This window comes from Cygnus atratus, chromosome 3 (genome assembly GCF_013377495.2).
Source record: "Cygnus atratus isolate AKBS03 ecotype Queensland, Australia chromosome 3, CAtr_DNAZoo_HiC_assembly, whole genome shotgun sequence".
NCBI lineage: Eukaryota > Metazoa > Chordata > Aves > Anseriformes > Anatidae > Cygnus > Cygnus atratus.
In genome coordinates, this window is record NC_066364.1 from 26,271,437 (window position 1) to 26,297,710 (window position 26,274).

The 26,274-nt window shown below is 36.7% G+C and overlaps 1 protein-coding gene across 2 annotated transcripts in view; it reads right to left on the minus strand.

Moving 5' to 3' along the window:
• The window catches only part of COL21A1 (collagen type XXI alpha 1 chain), an 84,904-nt gene that overhangs the window by 33,497 nt on the left and 25,133 nt on the right, over positions 1 to 26,274 (minus strand). For both annotated transcript variants that reach the window (XM_035542983.1, XM_035542982.1), the window contains 7 exons: positions 20,433 to 20,486; positions 18,782 to 18,835; positions 16,305 to 16,358; positions 15,385 to 15,438; positions 14,627 to 14,680; positions 14,495 to 14,548; positions 11,791 to 11,844 (listed from right to left, as the gene is read on the minus strand). In XM_035542983.1, coding sequence (XP_035398876.1) covers positions 11,791 to 11,844; positions 14,495 to 14,548; positions 14,627 to 14,680; positions 15,385 to 15,438; positions 16,305 to 16,358; positions 18,782 to 18,835; positions 20,433 to 20,486 — 378 coding nt within the window. The remainder of the gene's footprint in view (positions 1 to 11,790; positions 11,845 to 14,494; positions 14,549 to 14,626; positions 14,681 to 15,384; positions 15,439 to 16,304; positions 16,359 to 18,781; positions 18,836 to 20,432; positions 20,487 to 26,274) is intronic.

The window sequence follows — 26,274 nt, forward strand, 5'->3', positions numbered from 1 at the left end:
TATTCAGACAAGGCTTTCCGGGGTTTCAATTCATTGTAATTTTAACGCGTGTATCTTACATACATGAAAACACAAATTGAAACATGTATCTCCAAATTTGCTAGTGCTGTATCTACTCAAGTTGAGGCTTGAGTATCAACTTCTCAATTTCACATTTAAAGCTCTTTGTGGACAAGGATTGTCTTCACTGTTTCCTCAATAGAGGTGAACCAACTGGTCTCACAAAACAATTGTTCAATCCTCTTTATAGCAAGAATATTGAGTATAAGCAATAGTAACATCATTTTTCTGATGAAAGGATTTTTTAGGTTCACAAATACTGCTGATCTGCCTTATTTAACTTCACAGTATCTTTCACTATTCCTACACTACATAGTATGCGATGATTTATCTTGAACACTTGGCAGGACCCCAACTAAACATACAGTACAAGAGTAAGGCAATGCTGTTTGTTCTTAAGGACACCTGGAAAAAGCATAAGAAACTAGTTACTTTAACATCCCAGCTAACACTTGAACACAGAATAAAAAATAAAAATGTTTGTTTGCTCTTCTCTTCCACACTTTCTGGAAGGGTTCAGTTCAACAAACTTTAGTCCATCTAAAAACCTTACTTTTATTATAAGCCAATCTTCTAAACTTGGCTTCCTTTATGGTTAATTAAAAAAATAGGCAACTTCAGAAGTGATGATCCCTTCTATTTGAGACCACTTTCATGATGAGATGAATAACCCTATATAGATTCTTACCAGAGAAGAGTACAGGGAACCAAAACACAGAGGTGGACTAAATTATGTCTACTTGACTATATTAGGTGAAATGAAAGATGAACTGGGTAATTATCAGAGCACAGACTGTAGATTAGCTGCCCACTATCAGCATTTAGAACACCGAAGGAGTCATAGCTAGATTGCTTCATATTACCACCCTCCACCATATTACCACCTTCTCAAGGAGGCTGTAACTCAGATCGTCTCAGGACATACGTACAATAAATCTTTTCTCTGGCTCATCCCCTATCTTGAAGAAGAATGAGGACTAGCAAAAATGCTCGCTACCTTGTTACTACCCTGTTGCCTGCTGAAATTAAATAAGAAGGAAGGTCAAACATCCTTTGGGTCCCCCTGTTTCTACTTGCGGTTAAGGAACTCACCATAACCATGCTGAGAATACAACAGCAATGAAAAAAGCAAATTAACTGAAATAATAAATATTTATGACTGCTACATACTAACTGAGTGTCTTCATTCATCGCCTCCTGTACTTACTGCCTGTTTGGTTTCTATGTTTAGGAATCAACTGAGGAAAGTCTCTGTTCAGTTAAAAGTCTCCAGAGTCCCTGGAAACTCCAACAGATATATACCTAAACTGTAAATCTAAATGCTAATTCCTAGTGTTCAAAATGTATTAAGACAGGATTTAAGGAAATATTTTGGGTATGTGTTAAAGATTCAGATCTCTCTTCTCTTGATTATTCTCTAGCACGAACATTAACAGAGACAAAATTCACACCAACAAGACAGAGCTTTCCCTAGAAACCAGAAACACCATGTCCGTGTGCTCTACAGAACATTTAAATACTGCTAGGAATTTGCTTATGAGCCATACTACTGAGATTCAAATTACACTATTACTGTTATGCCAAAAAGCAATGATACAAACCACTGAAGATGGATAATTGGTGTGCATAAAAATGAAATACTTTGAAATTGCACATACAAACAGAAATTGCATTATGAAGCATTAGCTCCTATAGCATTGTCTGCGACTAGGTGGAACTACCAACACACAGTTTAAAAAGCCTGCTCTGAATTTTTCAGTTACACACCATAAATGGTGAAAAAAAATACATACACGCTTTCCTTTTATTCACTATAAGTGATAATCTGAGTTTAAATTAGACTTTATTGTCTGACAAGTATTTAAAAATTTAAAACAGTTTTATTTTACGATACATGTTAAAACAATGCCAAAAAATCCAAATGCATCTTGATTTTCCACAGCTTGCTTCTGTGACCTGACATGATGAAAGACCACAGTAAGCACAGTGTTTAGTGACTCACCACTTAGGGTAAGCACATTATTACTTACATATTCATGCACCTCACAATCTAACATAGTCTAACAAATATTACCCTTTCTGTGTGATTGAACACAGCTGCTGAGCAATAGTCATGAACACAAGTGCTGTGTTTACAGATGAAAGCGTTACAAAAATGGCATTGTCATTAATTGAAAAGATTGCAAATATGTCCTATGTCTTGCATTTTCACATAAAATGTACTAACTAAATGATCATTTATTGTTACTAAAAATATTTTTAATTCTATCAGCATAGATACTGAACACTGACACATTTTATATCTTAATTCTATAATATGTGTGAGAGTGGGAACTTAGCATAGACAAAAACACAAATAACAAAGTTGTCATTGCTGCAAAATATTTAAACACAAAGAGAAAAAATATCTGGCATTTTACTTACTTGTAACTTCTAAGCCACAATTCACGAATGGGATATTTGTTCCACTGTTTGTCAAATATTTTATTCTTTACAAAAGGCTTTTTTTTCATTTTTTGTTCTTTTCCTTCCCACTAAATGGCAAAAATGTTTCTTTAATGGTTTCAAATACTTTATCATACCATATTCTGGCTAAGAGGTGATGTGTATATGACTAAATAAGGCCAAAATCATGTGATGGAACTGCCACCCAGCAGGGACTGTTGGGTGCTTTCAGTTGTCAGAAGTTCATTAAAATTCATAAGCAGTCCTCTATGCACAAACTTATTTTTATGATCCTAGGCATAATGTTTCTGTTGAGGAACATACAAAATGCATTTTGATAATTGTCATTTCCAATGTGCTATCTAGATTACTGACACATTTTACGGGGTCTTGAAGTATTCCTTGAAATACGTGGGAGTTGAGAAAACTGTAAGGTGAGAATAACGGGGAGATGTTGCTGTTAGAAGATTAATCGGCAAGTATGAAATATTGTTCACTGGAAGTACAACTTTCCTGGCATTAAAATGGCAGATGTCAGCCCAATACACAACATTGCAAATACCAGTCCAAATATTCTCTGCATGCACCCTGTGCTTCAGCAAAGCCTTTCATGGATGAAACTACCACACAAGTTCAGGAATGCCATAAATATTATTACTGATATCAGATGGATCAAAAAGAACGCAAATTAGTCTTCTTTTAAATATCACATGTCAAATAAAGTGAATATTAATCACTTGAGGTATACCTATTTTGCACCAGTTATATGACATAACTTTCAAGGTCCGGAGTAGTTATTCTTTTCTTATTGGGGTAAATTAACGCATCTGCCTAGGAAGTATTAGATCAGATCAAATCAGATTAAACAAGTAAACAAGTTCATAATTTAGTAATCCTACTGAGAAAATAAAGAACATTTAAAGAACTTCTGAACTTTCTAACTTGAATCAGAGATACCCAGACAGAGCTGAGCTGGACTGACACACAGAGATTACATATTTATCATTCTTCAATCCAAACCAATTCAGTAAGCAAACACATTTTTAACTGAGATTTGGGAGTTACGAAATTCCTGATAAAGAATGTAGCATCTATTTACACTTGTGTGGATTCTTCCATTCAACAGAAATCTCTACTTAAGTCCAGTAATTTGTTAAAATGTCTTATTTTTTTTCCAGTCCATGCAGTTGTATGTTAGCTAATATACATATATGTATCCATTCATCATTTGTTCCCAATAACATAAAACATTAAAAATATTTTTAACTTATAATCAATTGCAGAAAACTGACTTTTTGCTCCCAAAAAAAATCATTAAAAATCAAATTGCATAGCTATAATGTTTAAATACTGAAAAACTCTCTCTACAGGAAGGTACATTGCAATACTAATACTAAGAAAATGTTTCTGATACTTTGAAAAAAAGTGACTGCAGTATCTACATGCTTACAAACATCACTGTAACTGATATGAAAGACTCCTGTCTCCTAAATGCACGAACATTTAAATGGGCAAACATTTATATGGATTTTTAAGTAATATTACCACAAGAGAGGATAGGTGATGTATACTGTATGCATCCATACTGCCAAGCTGATTCACTTTTGTTTTCATACCGTATCTCTGTACTCCATCTCACACAAGCTGAGAACACAACAGCTGAAACTGCAGTATGAGGTAAATATGAGCATTGCCTCAGTGGGAAAAGGCACATATGGAACAATGTGTGTCACAGTTCTTACTCTGCAGACTTACGGTCTACACTATAAGCATATGTCAGGCAAACACTTCATCTGAGAATTAAAGCTCACTTTCTAGTACAGCTAGTAAGTACAATTTCAAGTTTAAAGTCTCAACATGAAAATTCCCAATAAACACTCAAAATTACTTTAATACGTAGAAGAAATTACGCTCTTCAGATCTATGGGTTTATGGTTTTGTGTATAAAAAGGACTAGTTCATTGGAATCATTGAACACAAATAAATAAGCACTACCAATATTTCTGTGCTTAGAAAATACTGAATTTTTTTTTAAAGTGCACTTAAACTGCTTCCTGCAGGACGATTCTTACAGAATCATGCTTTTTAAAAAGATTTCTTAATTTATAAAAGATTAACAAGCTTTTAAGAGAGATTTTAACAAAAGAAAAATATCCATTTATTGTAATGCAGTTCAGCAAGTCAGTAGGGAGATTTTAAATGATACGACGTATTGGTCAGAGGTACTTCTACCACTAGGCTTACAAACCAGCTGCAATGGAGGGGGAATGCTTGCACATAAGTTTTATCAGCACATGAATTAATAAGAAAAATGCCAGCATAGCTATTAAAAGGTCACTGCAGAATACAAGCATAAAACAAAATACTCCTGAGTACTGTTTATAATTATTTATAGTACATGCCATTCGTGTCCATAATAGGCTTACAACTACAGATCCTTTAGTACTCCGTTACATGTTTTAAGAAATTGCCTCTCTTAACATTGCATCTATAAAACAGTTCTAAAGAAATGTCAGCCGGGTATGCCATCTCTCCTCTGTTTGATTTCTCAGAGTAAGTTATCTGATTTGAAACGTTGCTAACTGAAAAAATCCAAAAACAATACTTTCCTTAGTCTTTGTAGACATAACAAAAATAAAAAGATACCATATAATTACAGAAAATGAATATAATTAATCTAATTGCTTGGTGTGTGCAGCCAGAAATTTCAAAATTAGAAATCACAAAGATTAGAAAGAAAGTGAGAATTAGATGGGAGAGAACTGTTAGATTTTACAACTTAGAAATGCAGGAATTATTTTCCAAGTCGCATTAGGTCAGTGGGTCCAAGTCTATTACAACATTTATTGTGGCTCTGGTCCAGACTGAATTCAATGAGAATCCTTCCATTGACTTCAATACGCTTCAGATCAGCAAATATGTTGTCATGTCTTACATCATTTTTGTCACATGGGAATAATAGAGCCATTGAGACTAGTCTGCCTCAAGTTCCAGAAGTCTTTAATCGACTGTTTCTTTACAGCACCATTCTCACATTTATCTTCTTAATAGCAATTAGCTCTGCTGAAAATGACGGATGGAATGTATGTAATTAACATAACTTGTCAAATTGAATGATGAAGATAAGCTATACTGCAAATAATGTCTGTTAAAAATATATACACCTTTTAAGTGGACTTAAAAGTTATAATTGACAGGAAAACCTCCATTCAGTCTAAAAAATGTGGCTGAGCTTACAGCAAGCACTGTATAATTAAAGAAAGATTATTGAAATTATTGTGTTGTCAAAGCTGTCATCTCCCCCTTCCTCAAGTAGGAACAAGACTACCATCTGTTATAGTAGCTCCAGCAATCAGAAAGTCATCAGAAGACTCTGTCTGCCCTGACTACTCTCACAATTCAGCAGAGCCTCTTGAGGAAAAATTAATGGTGCACTTATCTTTTACTTGTTTTTTTCTTTTTTTGGCTGTGGGAGGAAGCAGGAAAGGAGAATTTCTATGATTAAAAAAGCACTTCTGGTTCCAAAGACTTAATTTAGAGGAAGAAGAAATTAATAAACAATCATTAAAAAACTAATCTGACTAGCTAAATCTGCTTGTAAAGAAAAAATGATGTACAGCATAAAGCCTATCAAAGTCTTACTGCATCAGCTGTTTACATCAAAAAAAACTCATCCCACTTGCATAGCAATTTCACTTTATATGTAAAGGTCAAAGACAATTTTTTCAAGAAAAAAAATCAGGTATTCTTTTGAGACCCACAGGACATCATTTCCAGAGAAAACACTGTCCTTACTTCCCTTATGATGATAATGTTGGCACATTTGAAAGGAAGCCAACAGTGCTCAGCTGCCACTACTGAGGTTCCTCAGACTAGTGGAAAAGCACTGATATTAGATTTGAAGCTAAGAATTGTGATGGACTCACACCAACCAGACTGCTGAGTCTCCTGTGCATGCCGATCACTTTTCTCTTAATGACTGACTAAAGAATCATTTCTTCTCAATACATTAATTTCATAGCAGTGCCTACTTCGAGGCAGTACAAAACTTGAATAAACATTTAGTACTCAAGGAAGCATTGAGTACTAAAGCACATTGTGTTGCTCCTTCTGTTTCTGAACTACAGTGATTGGACTGACAATGTATTCACACATGATGCTGCATCCTCAAATATGTTTGGTATCAAAAACATTTCTGTAAATAATATTGATAAAAAATGACCACTAAAAGTACAAAATTTAAGCTATTTTATCAAAGGCAAAATGAATAGTATCTTCCTAAAGAGACTAGCATAGCTCTTGCACTCATCTATCTACTGCAAAGGTTTTGATTGTGATTTTTTAATTTTCTTCCATTAATAGTTTGAAGCAATTACCAATTTTTCCATCATTAACACTCCCACCTCATTACATGGGTAATTGCTTTCCCTCTCATATTGTCTACCTAACTAAGCCAAGTTAAATGAACAGAAATCACGTTAAAATTATTTTTTGTTCTGTCTTAGACATGAGGAAGGATTTGAACACCTTAAAATCTGAACACTTCATCCAACTATATTAGTTAATCTCAAAAAGAAAATTCTACACTCCATTCTTTTATTTCTGATTTTTCACTCAATGCTATATGGTTGGGGTATTATATTCTCTCCTCAGTGATGCTCACTTGAACATACACAAGACTAGAAGTATAAAAGGGTGCAATTAAAGTGAAAGAAAAATTGCTGCAGCAGGTAAACGATGAAATATAAATTTCAGAATTTCCTCCATATTGAAAATATTTGCTCACTTATATATGGCAGTTTCTGAAATGACAGTGATACAATAAACTGTACAGCTGAACTAGAGAAGAATAAAAAAAAAGTTCATTATCATAAAGTTCATTAGAATCAGCAACGTTTACTTTTAAATAAATAAATATTATTTCCTGTTATGACTGTCAGCTGCCAGGCATTTGCCCTGAAAAATGCAATCTGTAAGGAATACTATCAGCATACATTTAAAACAATTGCTACTATTTTTGTGTTTGTTCTTTCATAGTTTGAAAAGAAATTGCAAAGAAAGATGAGAGAGGCAATACTGAACATAATAAATACTATTTAACAAGACATCTTGCCTCAAGGAGGTGTTGCACTCTACGGGTTCCACCACAATTTGTTGGTAGGGAGGAAATGTGGAAAACTGTATAGTAAGGGACTGGACACACAGAAGAAAGAAGCAACAAAAATATATCTTGTCTTGTATACTACCTTATCACTAAGTCAGGAATTTTCTCTCCTTGGACCCTGTTTCTATAAATCACACCATGGTTATAGATGCAGCAGAATTACACTAACCTTATCTCTGCTTTCAAGATAAACAGGCTACCTGGTTATACCATTTTCTGTGCCATATTTTAACAATTTCTGCTTTATGAAGAAAAAAACAGTAAATTCTGTAGTCTGTAGATTTATCTTTAGTTTATCTTGAAAATAATTCTGCTACCATACCCCAGCATAAAACACACATTTTGTGAATATTAGAGACCAATTTTCAGAGAATCTCACTGATCTAGATCTGACATTCCTGGTGCAGTTATAGGAGAACAACAGACAAACTAGCAGTGTAGGTATAACAATGAGAGTCAGGTCAGAAGCTGCCAGCCTTGCTATACTTCTACCCCTGTCACAAACAAAAGACCACACGTCGACGTGTTAGAACAGGTCCAGAGGAGGGTGACAAAGATGATCAGAGGGCTGGAGCACCTCTCCTATGAAGACAGGCTGAGGGGGCTGGGGATGTTCAGCCTGGAGAAGGGACGACTCCAGGGTGACCTCACTGCAACTTTTCAGTACTTAAAGAGAGCTTATAAGAAAGATGGAGAGCAACTCCAAGGGATGGTGGCATCCCTGCCCATGGCAGGGGGGTTGGAACTAGGTGATTGTTAAGGTTCTTTCCAACCCAAGCCATTCTGTGATTCTATGACCACATCTGAGGTCTGATGATGTGGCCTAAATATTAAGGGCAAGCTCTATCCTTTTAAGTATTTGCAGCTGTATTTCTGAAAAATATGATTTCTGGAGAATAAACATCAGCAGTTGCAATTGTTCAAACATATTACTTGTGGCAAGACAGCATATGCTAGGCATAGAAGAGTGCTATAAATGTCCTGCCAGCTTCACCCACAGACACTCACTTCAGAGTTCCCATCTGCAGAATTGTAAACACAAGTCTCACTTTGTTTTCTCTAAAACCGAACTCTGACAAAACTACCTACATTAGAAAGGAGAACCAGGCTGAAATTAAGCTCAAATATGTATTGATTTATTCTACCCTCTAGACAGCTGGCCCCTCAAAAAAAACTGTATTTATCAAAACAGCCTGTCATCAGAAAGATGCATGACTAGCCATTAAAGTGTCACTCAAGTGACAGCATGACTGCACTTGGAGCATGGCCTATTTGTCATTAGTAAGCTGAGCTTGATTACTAGCTTTACTAAATGCTTTGTCAAGTATTCTGTCCATAATGTCAAATGTTTTCTTACACAGTGTAGGCAGGACAGGAGGGATGGCCTGGATAACTTCATTTCCATCTAGTACTGCTGAGGGAAAACAAGCACATCACTGGAATTAATTACTTTAACAACCTACTTTTTCCTGCTCATACATCTGAGGATTAATAAGAGCAGTAATATACCAGAAAGAATGCTGTCCAGAAAATAATAACATCTCTCAGATGCTGGAGGCCATGGGAGTTAGTTCAGCTGTGAGCTCCATTCTAGACAACTGCTTCCTAGATGTTGTCTCAAGATGCATTCATTTTGCAACCATGCTCTTTTTATTTGCTAAAGCAAAAGGGATCATAAGATCACTATTTTTAAAGAGACCAACTTTACAAATTTGCCACTAATGTGGCTGAATGGAAGAAATAAAGATTGTTTGCGTGTATGCTTGTGTGGGTGGGGTATCCATGCAACCTACTGAGCTGCTCCAGGGCCACAGCTGCAGCTGGCTGGTCAATACACACTCATACACTTTCAGCAGTATCATCCAAGGCCTGTCTTGAGCTTAGGCTGCCTATTTCACTATCTAACCGAGTACACAGCTGAGTTTGGTGCCTCCCTCCTACATCTAACTACCCTAACTACTAGGGTAACCCACTACAGAAGACCACACAGAGACTGCACAGTGAGAAGTCATGTTGCCAGCAAAAGAGCAGGGAGGAGGTACTCACACGTTACGCATCAAATACATGCTGTTAGAACAACAGAAACAACAGAAGTAGTAGACTGCACACACTTTGGCCTTGAAGTGACTGCACAGAGATGTTCTTCGCTCCCCCTCCAACATTTAAATAGACAGGGACACCATACCAGCATACACACTCTGGTGCTACACCAGCAATAGAGACAGGCAATCAGTGTATATAATATGACTCGGTGTCTTAGATTTCTTATTGGTTACCTTGAGGCAATTTCCTGATCAGCATGTAGACTTTCTGCTCTTCAGAAGAACCTCCAGTGATTAAAATTGAAGTATATAGTACAATCTGGCTTGCCCTATCAGGACTGTGTATATCTTTGGTAGTTGTTTATATATTGAAAGTCTTCCTCTGTATTATTTTTATGGTGACCTTAAAAGATTCTGTAGTGATCTTAATGTCTTAAATCTGACACTTCGTTTCTCTTTAAAGTAAAAGTATGGGATGTAAGTGATGAGTTTATATTGTTGTTTAAAATGTTACATTGTGAAGCATTCATATTAATTTTAAATCAAAATATATTCCTTTAGTAGTTAAAGGTCAGTCTTAACCAAAGCTATCGTATCAGAAAGAAAGCCATTAAGGTATTTAACAATTAGTTTCTCCTAGTTCAGAAATGCTTTCTTCTTCCTATTTTTAAAATTAATTAAAAAAATGACTATGACAAACTAACATACTCTCTAAAAATGAAAGAAGACAAAACAAGGCTAGGGAAAATAATGGAATTCTTGTTATTATATTAACAATGTTTTTACAGTGTACTATAACAATATACTAAAAAAACTTCACTTGGATTTTATGTTTCTTAAAGAACATTCACTTTCAGTTTTTCTTACATCTGAAGATACCATAGATTGTAAAAGATTAATACATCTCACGGTTACTTGGGGCAGAAAAAGAGTAAAAAATAAAGCCAAGGGAGGAATTAAATGTGTTCTTCACTTAAACCAGCAAAATGGAAAGAAAGACTTTTTGGAATGACTGCCTTGTGCATTGCCGTTTACTTTCAGTGTGTTTATGAGTTTTTGGTGAATATATAAAAAATCTAAAGGAAAGAGCTTGACAATATTTCATCTGAGAGCGTCACCTCTACCTTGTAGCTAGCAAAACTCTACCGGATTTCAGAATTATATAACACATCGCCTCTCATTGTGTTACATTCAGTGAAAAGTTTGTGAACGTAAATAACTGCATCTTCTTATCTTACAAATCAAAATGTAATGCAAACTGTAACACATCTGAAAGGCAGTGGTTCAACAGCTGAGCACTATTTACTGCTCTTGATCACTGATGGTTTCCAAGTAGCTGGCTCACTCTCAGCACTGAAAACCTTCAGCTATTTCTTCAGATGTCATAGCTCCTCTGCTTCAAGCAAAGACTGGAGGCCTTAAAGAGATAAAGAAACCAGGAGGACACAGACTACCTATCACGTAAAAATAGGAGGAAAAAATGAGCTGCCCAAACACCAGCAGAGAAAAAAATGTCTCAGGAAACAAGCAAAACAAAAAAGCAGCAACATGCTCCTCAGGTAAGCCAGAAGACCTGAGATTTAGATAACATGGACAGTATAGCAAGGTGCAAGAAAGTAAATGATTGAACAAAGGAGGGGGGAGGCAGAAAAGGAAAAAATAAATGTAAGTACAATCAAGTAATATAAAAGAACATATTCCATGTTGCAAAAGCAAGAGTTAAAGACACCCAGAATATTTCCTCATGTAAGTAACCACCAGCATTTAGCCAAACCATCTTATCAACGGAAAGACATCAGTAATGAGACTTTATATTATCTACAAATATTGGTGTATAACAGTAGCATACTTAAAAATATTTTCTTTTAACAAATCTTGCACTTTAAAAGCTTATTTCTTTTACTAAGTCCAAATTTAAAGATAAACACCAGACAATAAATATTCTTAAAAAAAAAAAAAAGACATAATAACCAATTCAAATCAAAATGGGTGGAACATAAAGTGCAATTTCCATTAACTAAAAAATAAATGGAAAGAAAAGACAGTATGTAAAAATATGCCAGCAACTGAAACACTTACGGGCTCTCCACGACGTCCTTCTTGTCCTGGAGATCCAGGCTGTCCAACTTCCCCCTTTAAAATGAAAAAGATTGTTAAATACCATATTCACAACAGGGTTTCTTTTGCATAAAAAAATAAAGATTTTTAACAGTAAATTATCATTTTTATTATAAGTAAAATGTAAACCAAGCTCAAAGCTTCAGCAAACAAACGTCTCAAAAACAGTTTCAAACACACAAGACATGTTCTCAATCCAGAATTCTCCCATGCTGTGTCCAACAGTTCTTAAACAGTTTGCAAAAAGAGATGAGAGAGAAAGAATTGTCTTTTGAAATTTGAGAACAGTTGAATCAGAACAGCAGTTACTCGTTCAAGAAGGTCATTTAACAATAATAAATTGTTATTGCCTAATCGCAAATACAACTAATAGTCTGAAAACGATTTCAAAGCACTTCAGAACTACAGTAGTACCAGATACGATCAAATCTTTATGTTCTTACTCAAAATATGTATGATCCCTATAAATATTCTGAAAATTGGAAAAATAATTCCAAAAATAAAAGTATATAAAACAAATGCACAGATCAATTATATATAAAAAAACAATCTAGTAATAATTGACGTTGAATTAAAAAGATATGGTCTTGAAGTCACAATGGGTAGCATCTGAGTTGCAAGCCATGCTTTTTTTCTAAATTCTTTCCCAGAATGAATATTGTAAAACAAAAAGAAGGCTCTAGCAGAAATTTCCTTCAAAGACAGCCTGTTTGTTACTGCTCTGAGTTTAATTACGGACCCAGAATGAAGCAATGTTTTATAGCAAGCAGATGTTGAAGTCAAACTGACAAGATGTTTGAATGAAGAACATAACTTCTGTTAACTATTATATTCTAAAACTAATAAAAACTAATGAGTTGTCATATTTTTGTACTACAGTAATTAGATCAAGAAAATAGTCAAGAAAATGTCTTTTAGTTTAAATGTACACAGGTTCATGTAGCTAATATACTGAATTATCTCTACATTGTTTAGAAGCATAAAAACATACCAATACACTCTCCAAATTCATGCTTTATCAACATAATGCTCCACTCTAAAGGGTGTTAAGTTTTGTGACAGTTAAAATTTTATGTTAAACAACTGCAACTATTACCTTTCCATGTTATCAAACACGAGAAAGGAAAAACATCTAATTGTTTTTTCTGTTTCCCATAATAGCAGACAAGGAATTTCTCCACCAGCTGGGCAGAGATATCTGCATATATATAGTGAAAATAAAGGAGAATTCATTTGAAATAAAGACATGTGAATTCCTATCACGACCAGCAGAAGTATAGTCAAGAAAATTGACAGTCTTGGTTCAGCTGATCAGTCACCAGGAGCTCAATTTCATTGCCCACACATGGACATTCGGTCATATTTGAGATACCCAAGCTTGTCTTGTATAGACATCCTGGGCTTCTACTCCCACTCCAGAAAGGCACTGGCTTTCCATAGGATTTAAGTCATATTTGTCAGCTCCCTTACAATGCTTTAGACACTAACACATCTCAAATAGCACTAGGTGCTTTTATGTAGGCTACTAAGTTGGTACCTACAAGTCTTCTTTCTCTGAGCTGAAATGCTCACCAGACTCCACTGGCATAACTTATTAGGCCTCCAATGGCTTTAATGAAAACACAGTATGTCCGTAGACCCAAATTTAGCTAAGTGTTTTAAGAACGTCTGTTAAATTGTCTTTGGATGACATATTTGCCACTGTGAGAGTCACACTGTTGTAAATATACATTAATAATGACAATTTGTATGCAAGTATAAATGGGATTCAAAGACTAAAATGAAATGAATGCAGGAGTTTACCTACTGTAAAATTTAAATTTTATATGTACATATTAAAGGCTTTTATTTTAGATATGCTCTCCTAACAAATTTTTGAATTGCAGAATGCTTAGTTGTACATTGAAGTTGAGCAACTTTTCGACTAACAGTGCTGTATGGTTGTATACACATGATAATTTTGAACTGACTCCCCTCTTTAACTTCAAATTAAGACATCTACATGTGTTTTTCTACCAGAATACATTAGGCACTTAAGATCTCATTACAGTCAAGAGGGGCTTGATTCAGTTACCTCATGCCATTTGAGGTGCTGTAAGGCAGCCAAGGCTTCCACCTCAGACCGGCAGCTACCACCTACAGAAGACCTGCGTCCTTCTGAAATGGCATGGACAGGTCTCCTGGGATATTCTAAAGCAGCAAAGAACACTGCAACTTATGAGTGGTCTCAGCAGTTAACAGTCAGCAGCTGAATCACTTTAAACAATCGATTAGAGCTTGATTCAGTTGTCAACATATAGGCAATGTAGAGCCATTTCCTGCTGCAAATAAGGGTGAAAATGTTTTCACCATGAAGACATTCCATGATGGAACAGTCTGCCCAGGGTAGTTGTGTTGTCTCCATCCTTGGCTGAGGATGGAGATGCCCCAAGGATAAGCAAATATCTGATTATCACTAATACACTCAAAACTACTGCCCCAGTTCACAAGCCGACTGATATCAATGAAGTCTGCCCAGTCACTACAGTAAACTTTAGCATTTCCAGCAACATGTATTATTTCAATTCCCAGTTATTCTCCACAGAATAAACTGTATGTATTGGGACAAATAGGAATGCTATTAAAAACTTCATCAAGATATATATGAATATGTATTTGTATTTACCTTGAAACCAGGAATTCCTGGTAATCCGTCTTTCCCACTTCTGCCAGGGTCTCCCTGTGGCAACAGTTAACAGTCATCAGTAAGTAAATTAACAAACAGAAGTTAAAGGTAAATTGTCTCGGCACAACTTACGGATCGCCCAGGCATTCCTGGAAACCCGGTATCACCTTTCTCTCCCTTGGAGCCCTGAGAAATGCAACAAGTGAGAATTAAGTAGTACTAAATGTCTATGTTAAAAATTCAGCATATTTAATCAGCATATTCATATACATTATTTTTTATGTTGAAAAATTTTGGAAGATGTTTTTCTTCCTTAAAACAAACAGTAATTGATTAATAATTATGACCTGTTACACAAGTGCAAATATGCTGTAAAAAGCCTTTGCAATATTATTATTACATATCAACCATATTAAAGGCATGGGCATATTTGCAAAAATATATCCCCTGCACTGGAGCAGGGGAAAAGTGTGAGGAGGAAGGAGTGTCAGACAGGAGCTGACCACAGGCCCTCATTTATCCTTGGAGGCTCATGGAGGTGGGGAAGGAGGTAGAGGGATTGGCAATGAAGGAATTAAGTTGAGCCTAGGAAAAAGGGTGATGGGGGAAAGGTGTTTTAATTTTTGTCTCTGTTTCTCATTATCCAAACCTATTTTAACTGACAATAAATTAATTTTCCCCATGTTGAGTCTGTTTTGCCTATGAAAGTAACTGCTAGGTGATCTCCCTGTTTTTATCTTGACCTAAAAGCCTTTTCATCTTATTTTCTTACCCAGTCTTGTTAAGTAGAGGAGTAACAGAGCAGCTGAGGGGGACATCTAGCAGCCCGCCATGGTAACCCCACCACAAATATCAACGATGCTGTTGTTTTAATTTGTAATTTTACTTGCCTTTTTTCCATATATTCCTGGCACTCCTTGATCTCCTTTAGGACCCCTTTCTCCCTAGACAAAATGAATGTGTATAAGTTAATTTTTTAAAATAGAAGTAGTTACAAACAGATATATATACAAAGAAACATAGGTAACAGACATAAAATGAAGGAGGTAAAGAACTCCTTCTGATATAAAGAAAGAAAACTATCAAGACAGTGAATGCAAATCTTGAATTTTCCAAGCTTTCCTAGAAGAGCCCAGACTGTCCAACACCAACAACTGTGGTGAGACAACCCACAGATAGCAGGCATAGTGCTTCTGCTTTCAATGGAAGCTGAGCAGAAGGCACTTTGAGTTTCCGGTCACTTCGTATAGGTAGGTACCTAACAGAAAATTCAGCTCTTTGAAAATTCCTGCACTTTTGTGGAGACCTTATCTGAAAAGTCTGAAACACAAATTTGGAAAAACTAAGAAGTAAATTGAGTTGAATACTAACATAGAAGAGCAAAAATATGTTTGCTGATGCTGTGGGGAACATACATGTAGAAAAATCAGCTCCGGTCAGATCAGAACTACCCTTCAAAATACCGCCCCTCAAATCAAAAAACCTCAAGAAAATTAAATAATTATTTTTAAGTTCCTGGTACATTATTTGTGATGTAGAAGAGTACTATGAAAATCAAAGTTCAAAGTAATTCACATAAAATCCAACAGAACAGAACAAAAATGAAAAAAAAAGTCAGTTTCCATTGATTGATACATACTTAATCAAGGCCTACGGCATGTATCACCCTTCAATTTCAACATCTTATCTATTCATTTTATGTATCTCATTAAGTACATAAGTATTGTATATATAAACATTCATTTTTTAAAAACTAAACTACAGAACAAGTAGAGATACATGAATATTGGAACAACTATTTAATTTCAACCTTTGGTGCAGGCATGCCATGTAATCCAGGAAAACCAGGTAGTCCACGGTCACCCTAAAAGAACAAACATATTTGAAATCCTTATGTCCAAAATAATAGTAATATATACTATAATAGCACTCATAATCTAAACAATCAACAAGTAGAGGAAAAATGTTATATATCACAATACCTACTACATAATATTGGTATGCTGATGGATTAGTTTGTTGATCTTTAGACAAGATTTAAGACAGAAAAGAAAAAAGTAACCAATCACTAAACTTTTAAAAATGAATTTTACTGTAATCTCTCGATTAGGGTTGCTGAGGTTCCAAAGCAGCAACTTAGCTCTTTGACAAGTGGAAAAGAAAAAGTTTTGAACAGAGCTCTGAATGCAACTGTAGAAACTGTTACAATTCTACCATCCACTCTTAATTCCTGAAGAGTAAGGAAATTCCCTAAATCTGGGATGGCTCTGCTCCTACCTCTTAACTGGAAATATCAAATTCCTGCTGACGTTATCAAATTTCTCACCAGCTTACTCTAGTTGAGTAATGTATTCAATAATAAGGTATTAAGTACTTCTGTGTAAAACAAAAAAAAAAAAAAAAGGAAACATAAATCGATAAAACGTTGGCACTTTGATAAATGAGTTCTCATTTCAATTAAAGAAAGAATGTACTTTGCTAGAAGCAGTTGTAAGTGAAAACACAAGCCAAAACAACAGTTTTATCTGCTGTTCTCTGCTGTCAAATGTCAGGAGTTCCCAAACTTTTGGTATTGGTACTAAGGATATTTATCTGACAATTTATCTGCAAGTTCTCTTGAACTATTACAACAAAATGCTTAATTCTAACTTGGCACAACCTAACTTGAAACAATAAAAACAAAATAAGTTGCTTATCTCAGTAGACCGGACCTAATTCTCTCAGGACAGAGCCAATCACCAAATTGTTTTTGAACAATAACAGTGTTATCTCTCTGTTAATATCGAACTTTAAATGGAGCAATATATTTCAATTTGTTTAATGTACTTCAGTCACAAGAGAGGAATAGTAAATTATGCTCAGGAAGTTATTTTATATAATATTTCAAGTTCCGAGCCAAAATACCAAAAATATGGTGGCATTTATCAAAACCATCCATGTCTACAGGGATTTGTAGAGGTCTGTCACATTCACAGAAGACAGAGACATGACCACAGGAATGACAGAATGTGGGTTAATGCAGTCAAAGTATCTCTCAACAAGTAAGTATTGAAAGAAGGCAACTGAAATGGAATGCAGTTCAAAAAAATCATCAAAACTTATAAAATAAACCTTTCATGCATCCGTTGCTTCTTATTGAAAAAGAATGGAGCCCCAATTTCTGCTCAGAAGTGGTGATTCAATTATTACATAAAATAACATACTTGGCAATGGATGTAATTTTAAATTAGTTGCTGTAGAAACTTCACAAGTAATGGGATGAAATTAAGAGATGAAAATTTGGGCTGAATCATCGGGAAAAAAAAACTAATGGCAAGACCTACTTTACAGTGGAAGAAGTTTTCTAAAACAGTGGTGGAAGCCCTATTTCTTGGCACATTTTAAACAGGGCTGGACTGAGCATTAGGAAATATTCTATCTGTCACAACCCTGCACTGCCAGGAGAATATTGTTTTTTGTCAGCAGTACATTTCTTTCTGCATATGGCCCAATACTGACTGATCAATTAGATTAACATAAGATCCCTGAAGCAACAGAATACGTAAGTACATTTTTCAGCTCTAATAATGCATTTGAGAATTCTGCTGAACAGTTATGAATTCAAGGACTTTTAGGATGCTTTCAGGATTGGGAACATTAGAAGAAGGAAATTCTTCAGTAAAATCTGTTTGGAAAACAAGATTTCATTGTACAAAAAAAAAAAAAAAGAGTCTGAAGTTTAGATAAACCAAAAAGAAAATAAGTTTGTATCACAATGGACTTTAAACTTTTCTAAACATATTTCTCATAGGGCAAAAGTGTGACAGAAGGTTGGACACAAATATTCACATATCAAGGAGACTTGCCAATAGCCAGAGGTTGGTTTATTCGTTGTGCATATGGGAGATCCAGATTCAAGTTTATCCTGATTACCAGAAGGGATAAGCTTCCACATCTGTCTGCAGTTCCAAGCTACTGGCTACACCTCAGCTAGAATTTTTCCACAAAAAGTTTTGGTTTCAATTAGTCAGTGTTTTCTGGTTAAAAAGTGTCACCCAAAAATTCTTATCTAGCTCATCTGGATGGTCACTCAAAGAGGAAAAGGGTGAAAAGAGACAAAAATAAACCATTCTGACAGATGTCTGTATCATGCTTCTAGGTACACATATTTAGATATGTTTTCTAAATATAAAATATTCAGTGCAATAAAGGTATTACTAGCAGTGCTAATAGCTATATAAATTTTATTAAATAAAGCAGACCAGATTCAGAATTGAGGTAACATTTTAAATTTTGGATTCTCATTACCTTAGCCCCATCTTTCCCTGGCTCTCCCTTGATACCTGGTAAGCCACGTGGTCCCTAAGAGAAGAAATGAAAAAAAAAAAAAAAACCAGCTCAAATATTAACACACAGTGCTACAGAATGAGACTCAGAAATGTAATGCAATGTGACCCAGGGAATTATCCATGAATTGGCTGATCACAGTATTTTGGTAACTGGATACCAAAGCAGAAACAACACGAAATGTATCCAGTGTGAGACTATGCCCCACTGTCATAACCCATGACTGGGGAACACCAAAACAATTCTTTGCTCTAACTGAGGAGTACACCAGGCAGATACGATTGTCACACAGACTGTACCGATGTCCCCTTCCTTTTAAGTGTCCATCAGAAAGCCTTCACATATGCCATGATTCGGCCTGGCTCTTGGCCCTGGCATGCTTTCAGATATGTAATTCAATAAATTAACATGTTCTCAACTATTCAGCCAGAATGGATCATGCTACATATAAAATACAGCACTGGTTTGCAGTAACTGTCCCAGTCAGTGCTCCTAAATTTCTACTGTGAAGAAGAAAAAGAAGTCTCTTCAGTTAGTCTTGGCTTTATCTGAAATTTTTGTTTGGACATGCGAATTGTGGGTAATCAGAGAATCACAGAATGGTTGAGGTTGAAAGGGACCCCTGAAGGCCATCTGGTCCAACCCCCCTGCTGAAGCAGAGACACCTAGAGCAAATCAATCCTCATGACATGGCTTAAGATGACTGTTATTGATTCAAAGAAAAATAGATGGAACCACTGTTTGGCTTCTAGATCAGGATGAAAATGTCCACACCCCAGCTCCTGCTCCTACAGACCTTGACTAGCAATGATTAGATTTGCAGCCTAATTGATAGCGTAACTACAAACCCCAAGGCCATGTGAGTATCAAAGCAATTCACCCGAAGATTGCCCCTGACTTCATGTAACCCCTTGAGCCTTTTTCACTCTTCATACTGCAACTCTCATTGATAAACAACGAATACTGAGAGAGAGTTGGCAGCATTTAGAATCACAGAACCATAGAATCATCTAGGTGAAAAAAGACCTTCAAGATCATCAAATCCAACTATCAGTCTGACCTACCAAGTCCTAAGAATAAACCCTGTCTCCTAGTGCTTCATCCGTCTCTTAAACACCTCCAGGGATGGAGACTCCACCACTTCTCTGGGCAGCCTGTTCCAATGCTTGACCAATTCAACACCCTTCTTGTAGTGACGGGCCCAAAACTGAACACAATATTCAAGGTGTGGTCTCACCAGTGCTGCATACAAGGGGACAATCTCTTCCCTAGTCCTGTGTGCCACACTATTTCTGACGCAGACCAGGATGCCATGGGTCTTCTTGCCTACCGGGGCACACTGATGGCTCATGCTCAGCCGGCTGCCAACCAGCACCCCCAGGTCCTTGCCTGCTGGGCACCTTTCCAGCCACTCTTCCCCAAGCCTGTAACGCTGCATGGCGTTGTTATGACCCAAGCGCAGGACTTGGCACTTAGCCTTGTTGAATGTCCTGTGACTGGACATGGCACATCAATCCAGCCTATCCAGATCCATCTGTAGAGACTTCCTATCCTCAAGCAGATAATAATTTATCTCAGATTTCTAAACTGCAGGAATGAAATAGGAACTTACTTGAACCCCTGGAGTTCCCGGGATACCTGGAGTTCCTGCTGATCCTTGATATCCCTAAGGAAAAAGAATCAAGACTTGTGACTTTTCAAAAGTTATATTCACAAATTTTCAAACACCTACTTAAGGAAAACAAACAAACAAAAACAATCCCCCTAGTTACTGGAGAACTGTAATCGCAACTGTGTCATTTTAGATCACAAAAAATTCAGTAAGTGCTATCACAATCTTACTTTTGAGATTTAGATTTAAGAAGTTTTAATATCTGACATCTGCATCTGAAATTTGCAGCCTCCAAACTTTATGCTAGGTGATTTTTTTCAGGCAATAAGGAAAACCCATTATTTTAAAATTGTTACATGGGAATGTAACAAACATACTGTTTTATTCACCATTGTTAAAAAAAAAAAAAGGAACAAATTAACCCACATATGCAGACACTTTTTTTCCTCTTTCTCTTCACAAAAGTAGGTGAAGAATGCCAGGACTCTTAAAGGCTTATTTCTAGTTACAGGAAAAAGCTTTAACAAATAAGGCATGTTCTAATACATTATGCAGCTAGTTTTATAATATCTCTAAATAATCACAGAATGGTTTGTGTTGGAAGGTAACTTTAAAGATCATCTAGTCCAACCTCCAAATAAAAATAAAAAATCCAATAACAATAAAAATTCCATTCTCAATACTAAGCACTTAGCTATTAGCTTAAAGGTACATAACAATGTATACGAGTAGAAAAAGCAATCTGAATGACTGGGACTAGGAAAAGAAATACTAAATAATTCATGAGTTGAAAGGAGAATTTCAGGAATGCTTTACTAGAAATCAGCATTTGCAGAACCTTGACAAAACCTCAAATATATGCCTGAGGTGTACTGGTAGATTGCACTCAGTATGTACTGCAAGGATAGCCAGTTTTCTATGCAAAACTAACCAGCACTTCCAAAGAATGCTTTAACAGAGGCAAGTAAGTGAAGAATGGGGAATTCTAGCTAATTCCAATAAGAACATGTTGTTCCAATAGACAAAATGAGCTGCAAGGAGAGGCTTGTTTGTTTTTGTCTGTGTGTTTTGAGAAATATATTAAACGAGAAGATAAATTGTCCTATAAAATTCTGAGGCTGAGACCTTTCAATAGGCAGCCCAAGCTAAATGGAAACATTATTCCATTTGATAAATCCCAGAAAACAGAATATCCAATTTCAACTACCCAGAATTTGATCCTGGTTTGACCTGAAAGAACTAATAATCCCATTTCTAGTGAGCGAGCTTCAGTTTTAAAAACCTAGGACAAAATGTATTGGCTGGATTCCCACACTGGTACAGAGGAACTAATAGAATCTTTTCAATACAAGGAGGGCAACCTGTACATCTGATTTCTTCTTTAAATCAGTTAGAGCTGCCTGGAAATAATAATCAGAGCTAAAATTATTTCCTGGGTTAGATACAAGAGAGTACTTGCTGTGCCCTCTTCCCAAAAGATGTTTGAGCACATGCCCAAAGAGCCAGCTGGTAATGGTTAGTATAGAAGTAAACAGAATTCTAGGTCTCTGTCCTACATGGATTCTTTATCAAGCAATTCACTTTTAGTGCTCAAGGCAGTTCTAGCAAAATCAGCTTTAACTGTAAATGGTGTAGCATTCCAAGATTGCTTATAAGCCTCCTGGGTAGCTGAAACAATTCACCAAGCCAAAAATGCCTTTAAAAGTTCATCCTTTTATTTCTGCTCCAAAAAAAGCAAAAAGTTTGGATTACTTCCTGTAGGATATAGTCCTATATAAATAAAACTTTATTTCACGTTTTAGATCTCTGAAATGCAATTTCCCTTCCTTCTTCTAACTGAGTAGGAGAAGAAATAGAGGAGGATAATTTCCTGGCTGAACTGAATTTCAAAATTCGCGAGATGAATGGAGGATGGCAGAAGAGTTTTCAGCTTACAAAACCACATCTTTAGCTCAGAGCTAGATCTTGTAATGTGATCTCAGAGCAAATCAAGCATGTGTTCAGTGTGTTTGTTCAATGGAAAGCTGCAACAGAGAAGATTCAAAAGGAAATTCACAGAAAGATACAAAACTGAGAATCAATGTCTGATAAAAATAACCTAGCAATTGTTTGGACAAGTTAAAAACACCTTCTATAAATTATGGCAAACAACTTTCATAAAAACTGATTGTTCTTTTGCATTACTACTTCTTTTTCCAGTTATCAGAAAGAAGCAGTGTGTTCCTATATCACTGACAATTTGCATAGCCTCCTTTTGTTCCCTTTCATTAACCTAATTGCACACGTATTTGTCACTCACAAAACTCTGATTTAAAAACACATATTCTAAATGGCAAATGTAGTATGGATCATCAAACTATATGCTAAGACCTACATTTTTCTTCAGTAAAGTCAGATTAAACCTTCCTTCCTAACAAAGCTCTCAACAGAAGTATGTATGTGGCATACATACATATGCTCCAAGACCAGCTATGCCACAGCTGACATTTTGTTAGATGGTCAGAGGTGAAAGTTCACTTTTCATTTGACTGCAGAGGTAGTTCAGGACTGCAGACTCACTTTCAGATAAGGTGAAAACACTACATTTGCCACTAAATAGAATTCTTTTTGTCTGGGCTTGGTTTTCTCTCATAAACTCCTCAGAAGTTCAAAAAATGGTGTGTAAAGGTATTATTGCTACCCCTGAACTTAATACTAAGTTCTGAATTCTGTGGCCTAAACACAGGCATCTCCTGCCTTTTGATATTCCCTAGACACCTACACAGTCCTAGAAGAAAGAGGCACAAAATATTTGGAATGCATTCACTCTTTTGAAGCAGCAGCGGCAAGCAAGACAGCCCTATGGCATGAGAACCCCATACCTCCTAGGGGATAGTAGTTAAAAATCTGTCCATTAATAGGGGAATTTAGACAGCGAGTGTCCCTGCACACACATAAACACTAAATGTAGGTGTCTTAAACTGAATTCCACCTATAATGTTTTATCAATGCTGTGCAACAGCACTACTCCACAGCACTTTGTTTATATTCTCATTCATTATTTTTCAGCAGTGCAACTGATCACATGAAATCTCCCTCTTAAGCTGTTGTGGATGGGAACAGAACTGATAAATTGTATGTGCCTGAAAACTTGTAAAGGCAAAATGATAAACAGCAAGACACCAAGATCTTTAGGTACCAGATGGCTGGGTATTAAAAAAAACAACCAACCAAAACAAAACTACAAAAAAAAAAATAAATTTCATTTTAATACTTAAATAACATGACAGCAATTTATAAATAATTCTAAGATGAAAAGCTGAGCAGATTACTTAGGCCAAAGAACTTATATAAAGGACACAGACAAATTAGCAATACCGACGCTGGCAGTACAATAAGAGTCTTGCCAGGAAAATCAAGGTGGCTTATACGTAAGGGAAAAAAATTGAGCTAGAAGGGCATATGACAAGTATTAATTCCAAAGATGTTTTAAGTGCAATAGCAGAGTAAATGTCTGAAGTACACCTTCAGTGCACTTGCATGCCTAAGGACAAAAATTCAGACGGTATTTATGGGTGTATCATGTTAGAAAACTAAAATAAAATAAATAAAATTAAATAAAATTAAATTAAAATAACTGATAAGTCAATGTAATTTGCACTGTGCACTTCCTTACTGAAAAGCTTTTGGAGTTATGGAACAACATAAATGATAAATGGATTACAACAGGACTACTTGGGAAAGACATGGAAGAAGTAAACAAGCTCCGTTTGGCTAGGAAATAACCAAGGATCAACCAAGGATCAAGTAATGGTCTAAAGATATTTAAGGATTGTAAACACTAAGTAAACAGAACTATTTAGGGTGATGTAACTAATCATAATGGAATTCATTTGTGAAAGAAAATTTTGACTTCGTGTTCGGAAAACATCCCAGCGGAGAGGTCTGCAGACCCCTTGTGAAAGTCTCTTTGCAGAAAATCTTTACTACTTTTAAAACGGGTATCTAAACTGTTACAAGAAAAGCTTTCAAACCCTATTTATTAAACACATTACATGTGAAAGGAGAGAAAGTCCTACAGCTATTCAAACACATCCATGCCTACACTCAAATTCACAGTCACGGTATGACCTTATCCCTCATTGGCAATATCCCTTCAGCAACTAAAATCCTGTGAGGTTACAGAAATGTTAGAAAGAAATTGATGTATTTGAATGAAATGTTTCATCCTTTCTCTGAGAAGTTGTCTATCATCTAAACTTTTTGCCGTAGGTCCTTCTTCCTTCTTTTTTCAATGAGCTTTTTTCCTTTCCTCCCCCAAACAACCTACTCTAACACTCCTCTCTGCCTGTACTCATCTGCCTACTGCTGCTCTTTTCCTGCCCCTCTGGACATGTTGAAACATACAGGTTGAAAAAGACCTCCAAGATCATCTGGTCCAACCATCTCCCTACCACCAATGTCACCCATGGTCACCAACCATGTCCCTAAGCACCATGTCCAACCTTTCCTTGAACACCCCCCAGGGACGGTGACTCCACCACCTCCCTCTGCAACCAGTTCCAATGCCTAATTACTCTTTTTGAGAAGGAATTTCTCCTGATTTCCAGACTGAACCTCCCCTGGTGCAACTTAAGACCATCCCCTCTAGTCCTATCACTGGTCGTCTGCGAGAAGAGGCCGACCCCCTGCTCCCCACAACTTCCTTTCAGGTCTCCCCTCAGCCACTCCTCACAGGACTTGTGTTCCAGGCCCTTCACCAGCTTCGTAGCCCTTCTCTGGACACGCTCCAGGGCTTTGATGTTCGTCTTGTAGTGAGGGGCCCGAAACTGAACACAGTACTTGAGGTGCGGCCTCAACAGAGCAGAGTACAGGGGGACAATCACTTTGCTGGTCCTGCTGGCTACACTATTCCTGACACAAGCCAGGATGACATTGGCCTTCTTGGCCACCGGGGCACACTGCCAGTTCATGTTCAGGTGAGCATCAATCAGCACCCCCACTTCCTTTTCCTCTGCACAGCTTTCGAGCCACTCTCCCCCAAGCCTGTAGCGTTGCACAGGGTTGTTATGGCCAAAGTGCAGGACCCAGCACTTAGCCACACTAAACCTCATCCCACTGGCTTCTGCCCATCTACCCAACCTGTCCAGGTTCCTCTGCAGGGCCTTCCTACCCTCCGGCAGATCGACACTTCCTCCCAACTTGGTGTCATCTGCAAACTTACTGAGGGTGCACTCAATTCCCTCACCCAAATCATCAATAAAGATATTAAAGAGGATGGGCCCGAACACCAACCACTGGGGAACACCACTGGTGACCAGTTGCTTGCTGGATTTCACTCCGTTCACCACTGCTCTCTGGGCCCAGCATCCAGCCAGTTTTTAACCCATCAAAGAGTGCACTTGTCCAAGCTATGGGCTGCCACCTTCTCCAGAAGAATACTGTGAGAGACCGTGTCAAAGACTTTGCTGAAGTCTAGGTAGACTACAACAACGGCCTTTCCCTCATCCACCAGGCAGGTCACCCGGTCATAGAAGGAAATGAGGTTGGTCAGGCAGGACATGCCATTCATGAACCCATGCTGGCTGCGTCTGAGCCCCAGGTTGTCCCACACATGCCAGTTGGTCATCTCTAGCAGATCTGTTTGGAGCTTGTGCCTTACTCCTTTTTTCAAGAGCATCTTTAGCATTAGAGCTCCACTAGTAACTCAGGAGATCAAAACAAGTGTCATCTTGTCTCTATCAAAACATGAAAATGAAGGGTAGATCTAGCATTAGATCACAAAGGTAACTAAATGCAGCTCTTACTTTCCAACATAAATTTATTGGTGACTCCTGATCAAAGATCTGTCATCACATGAACA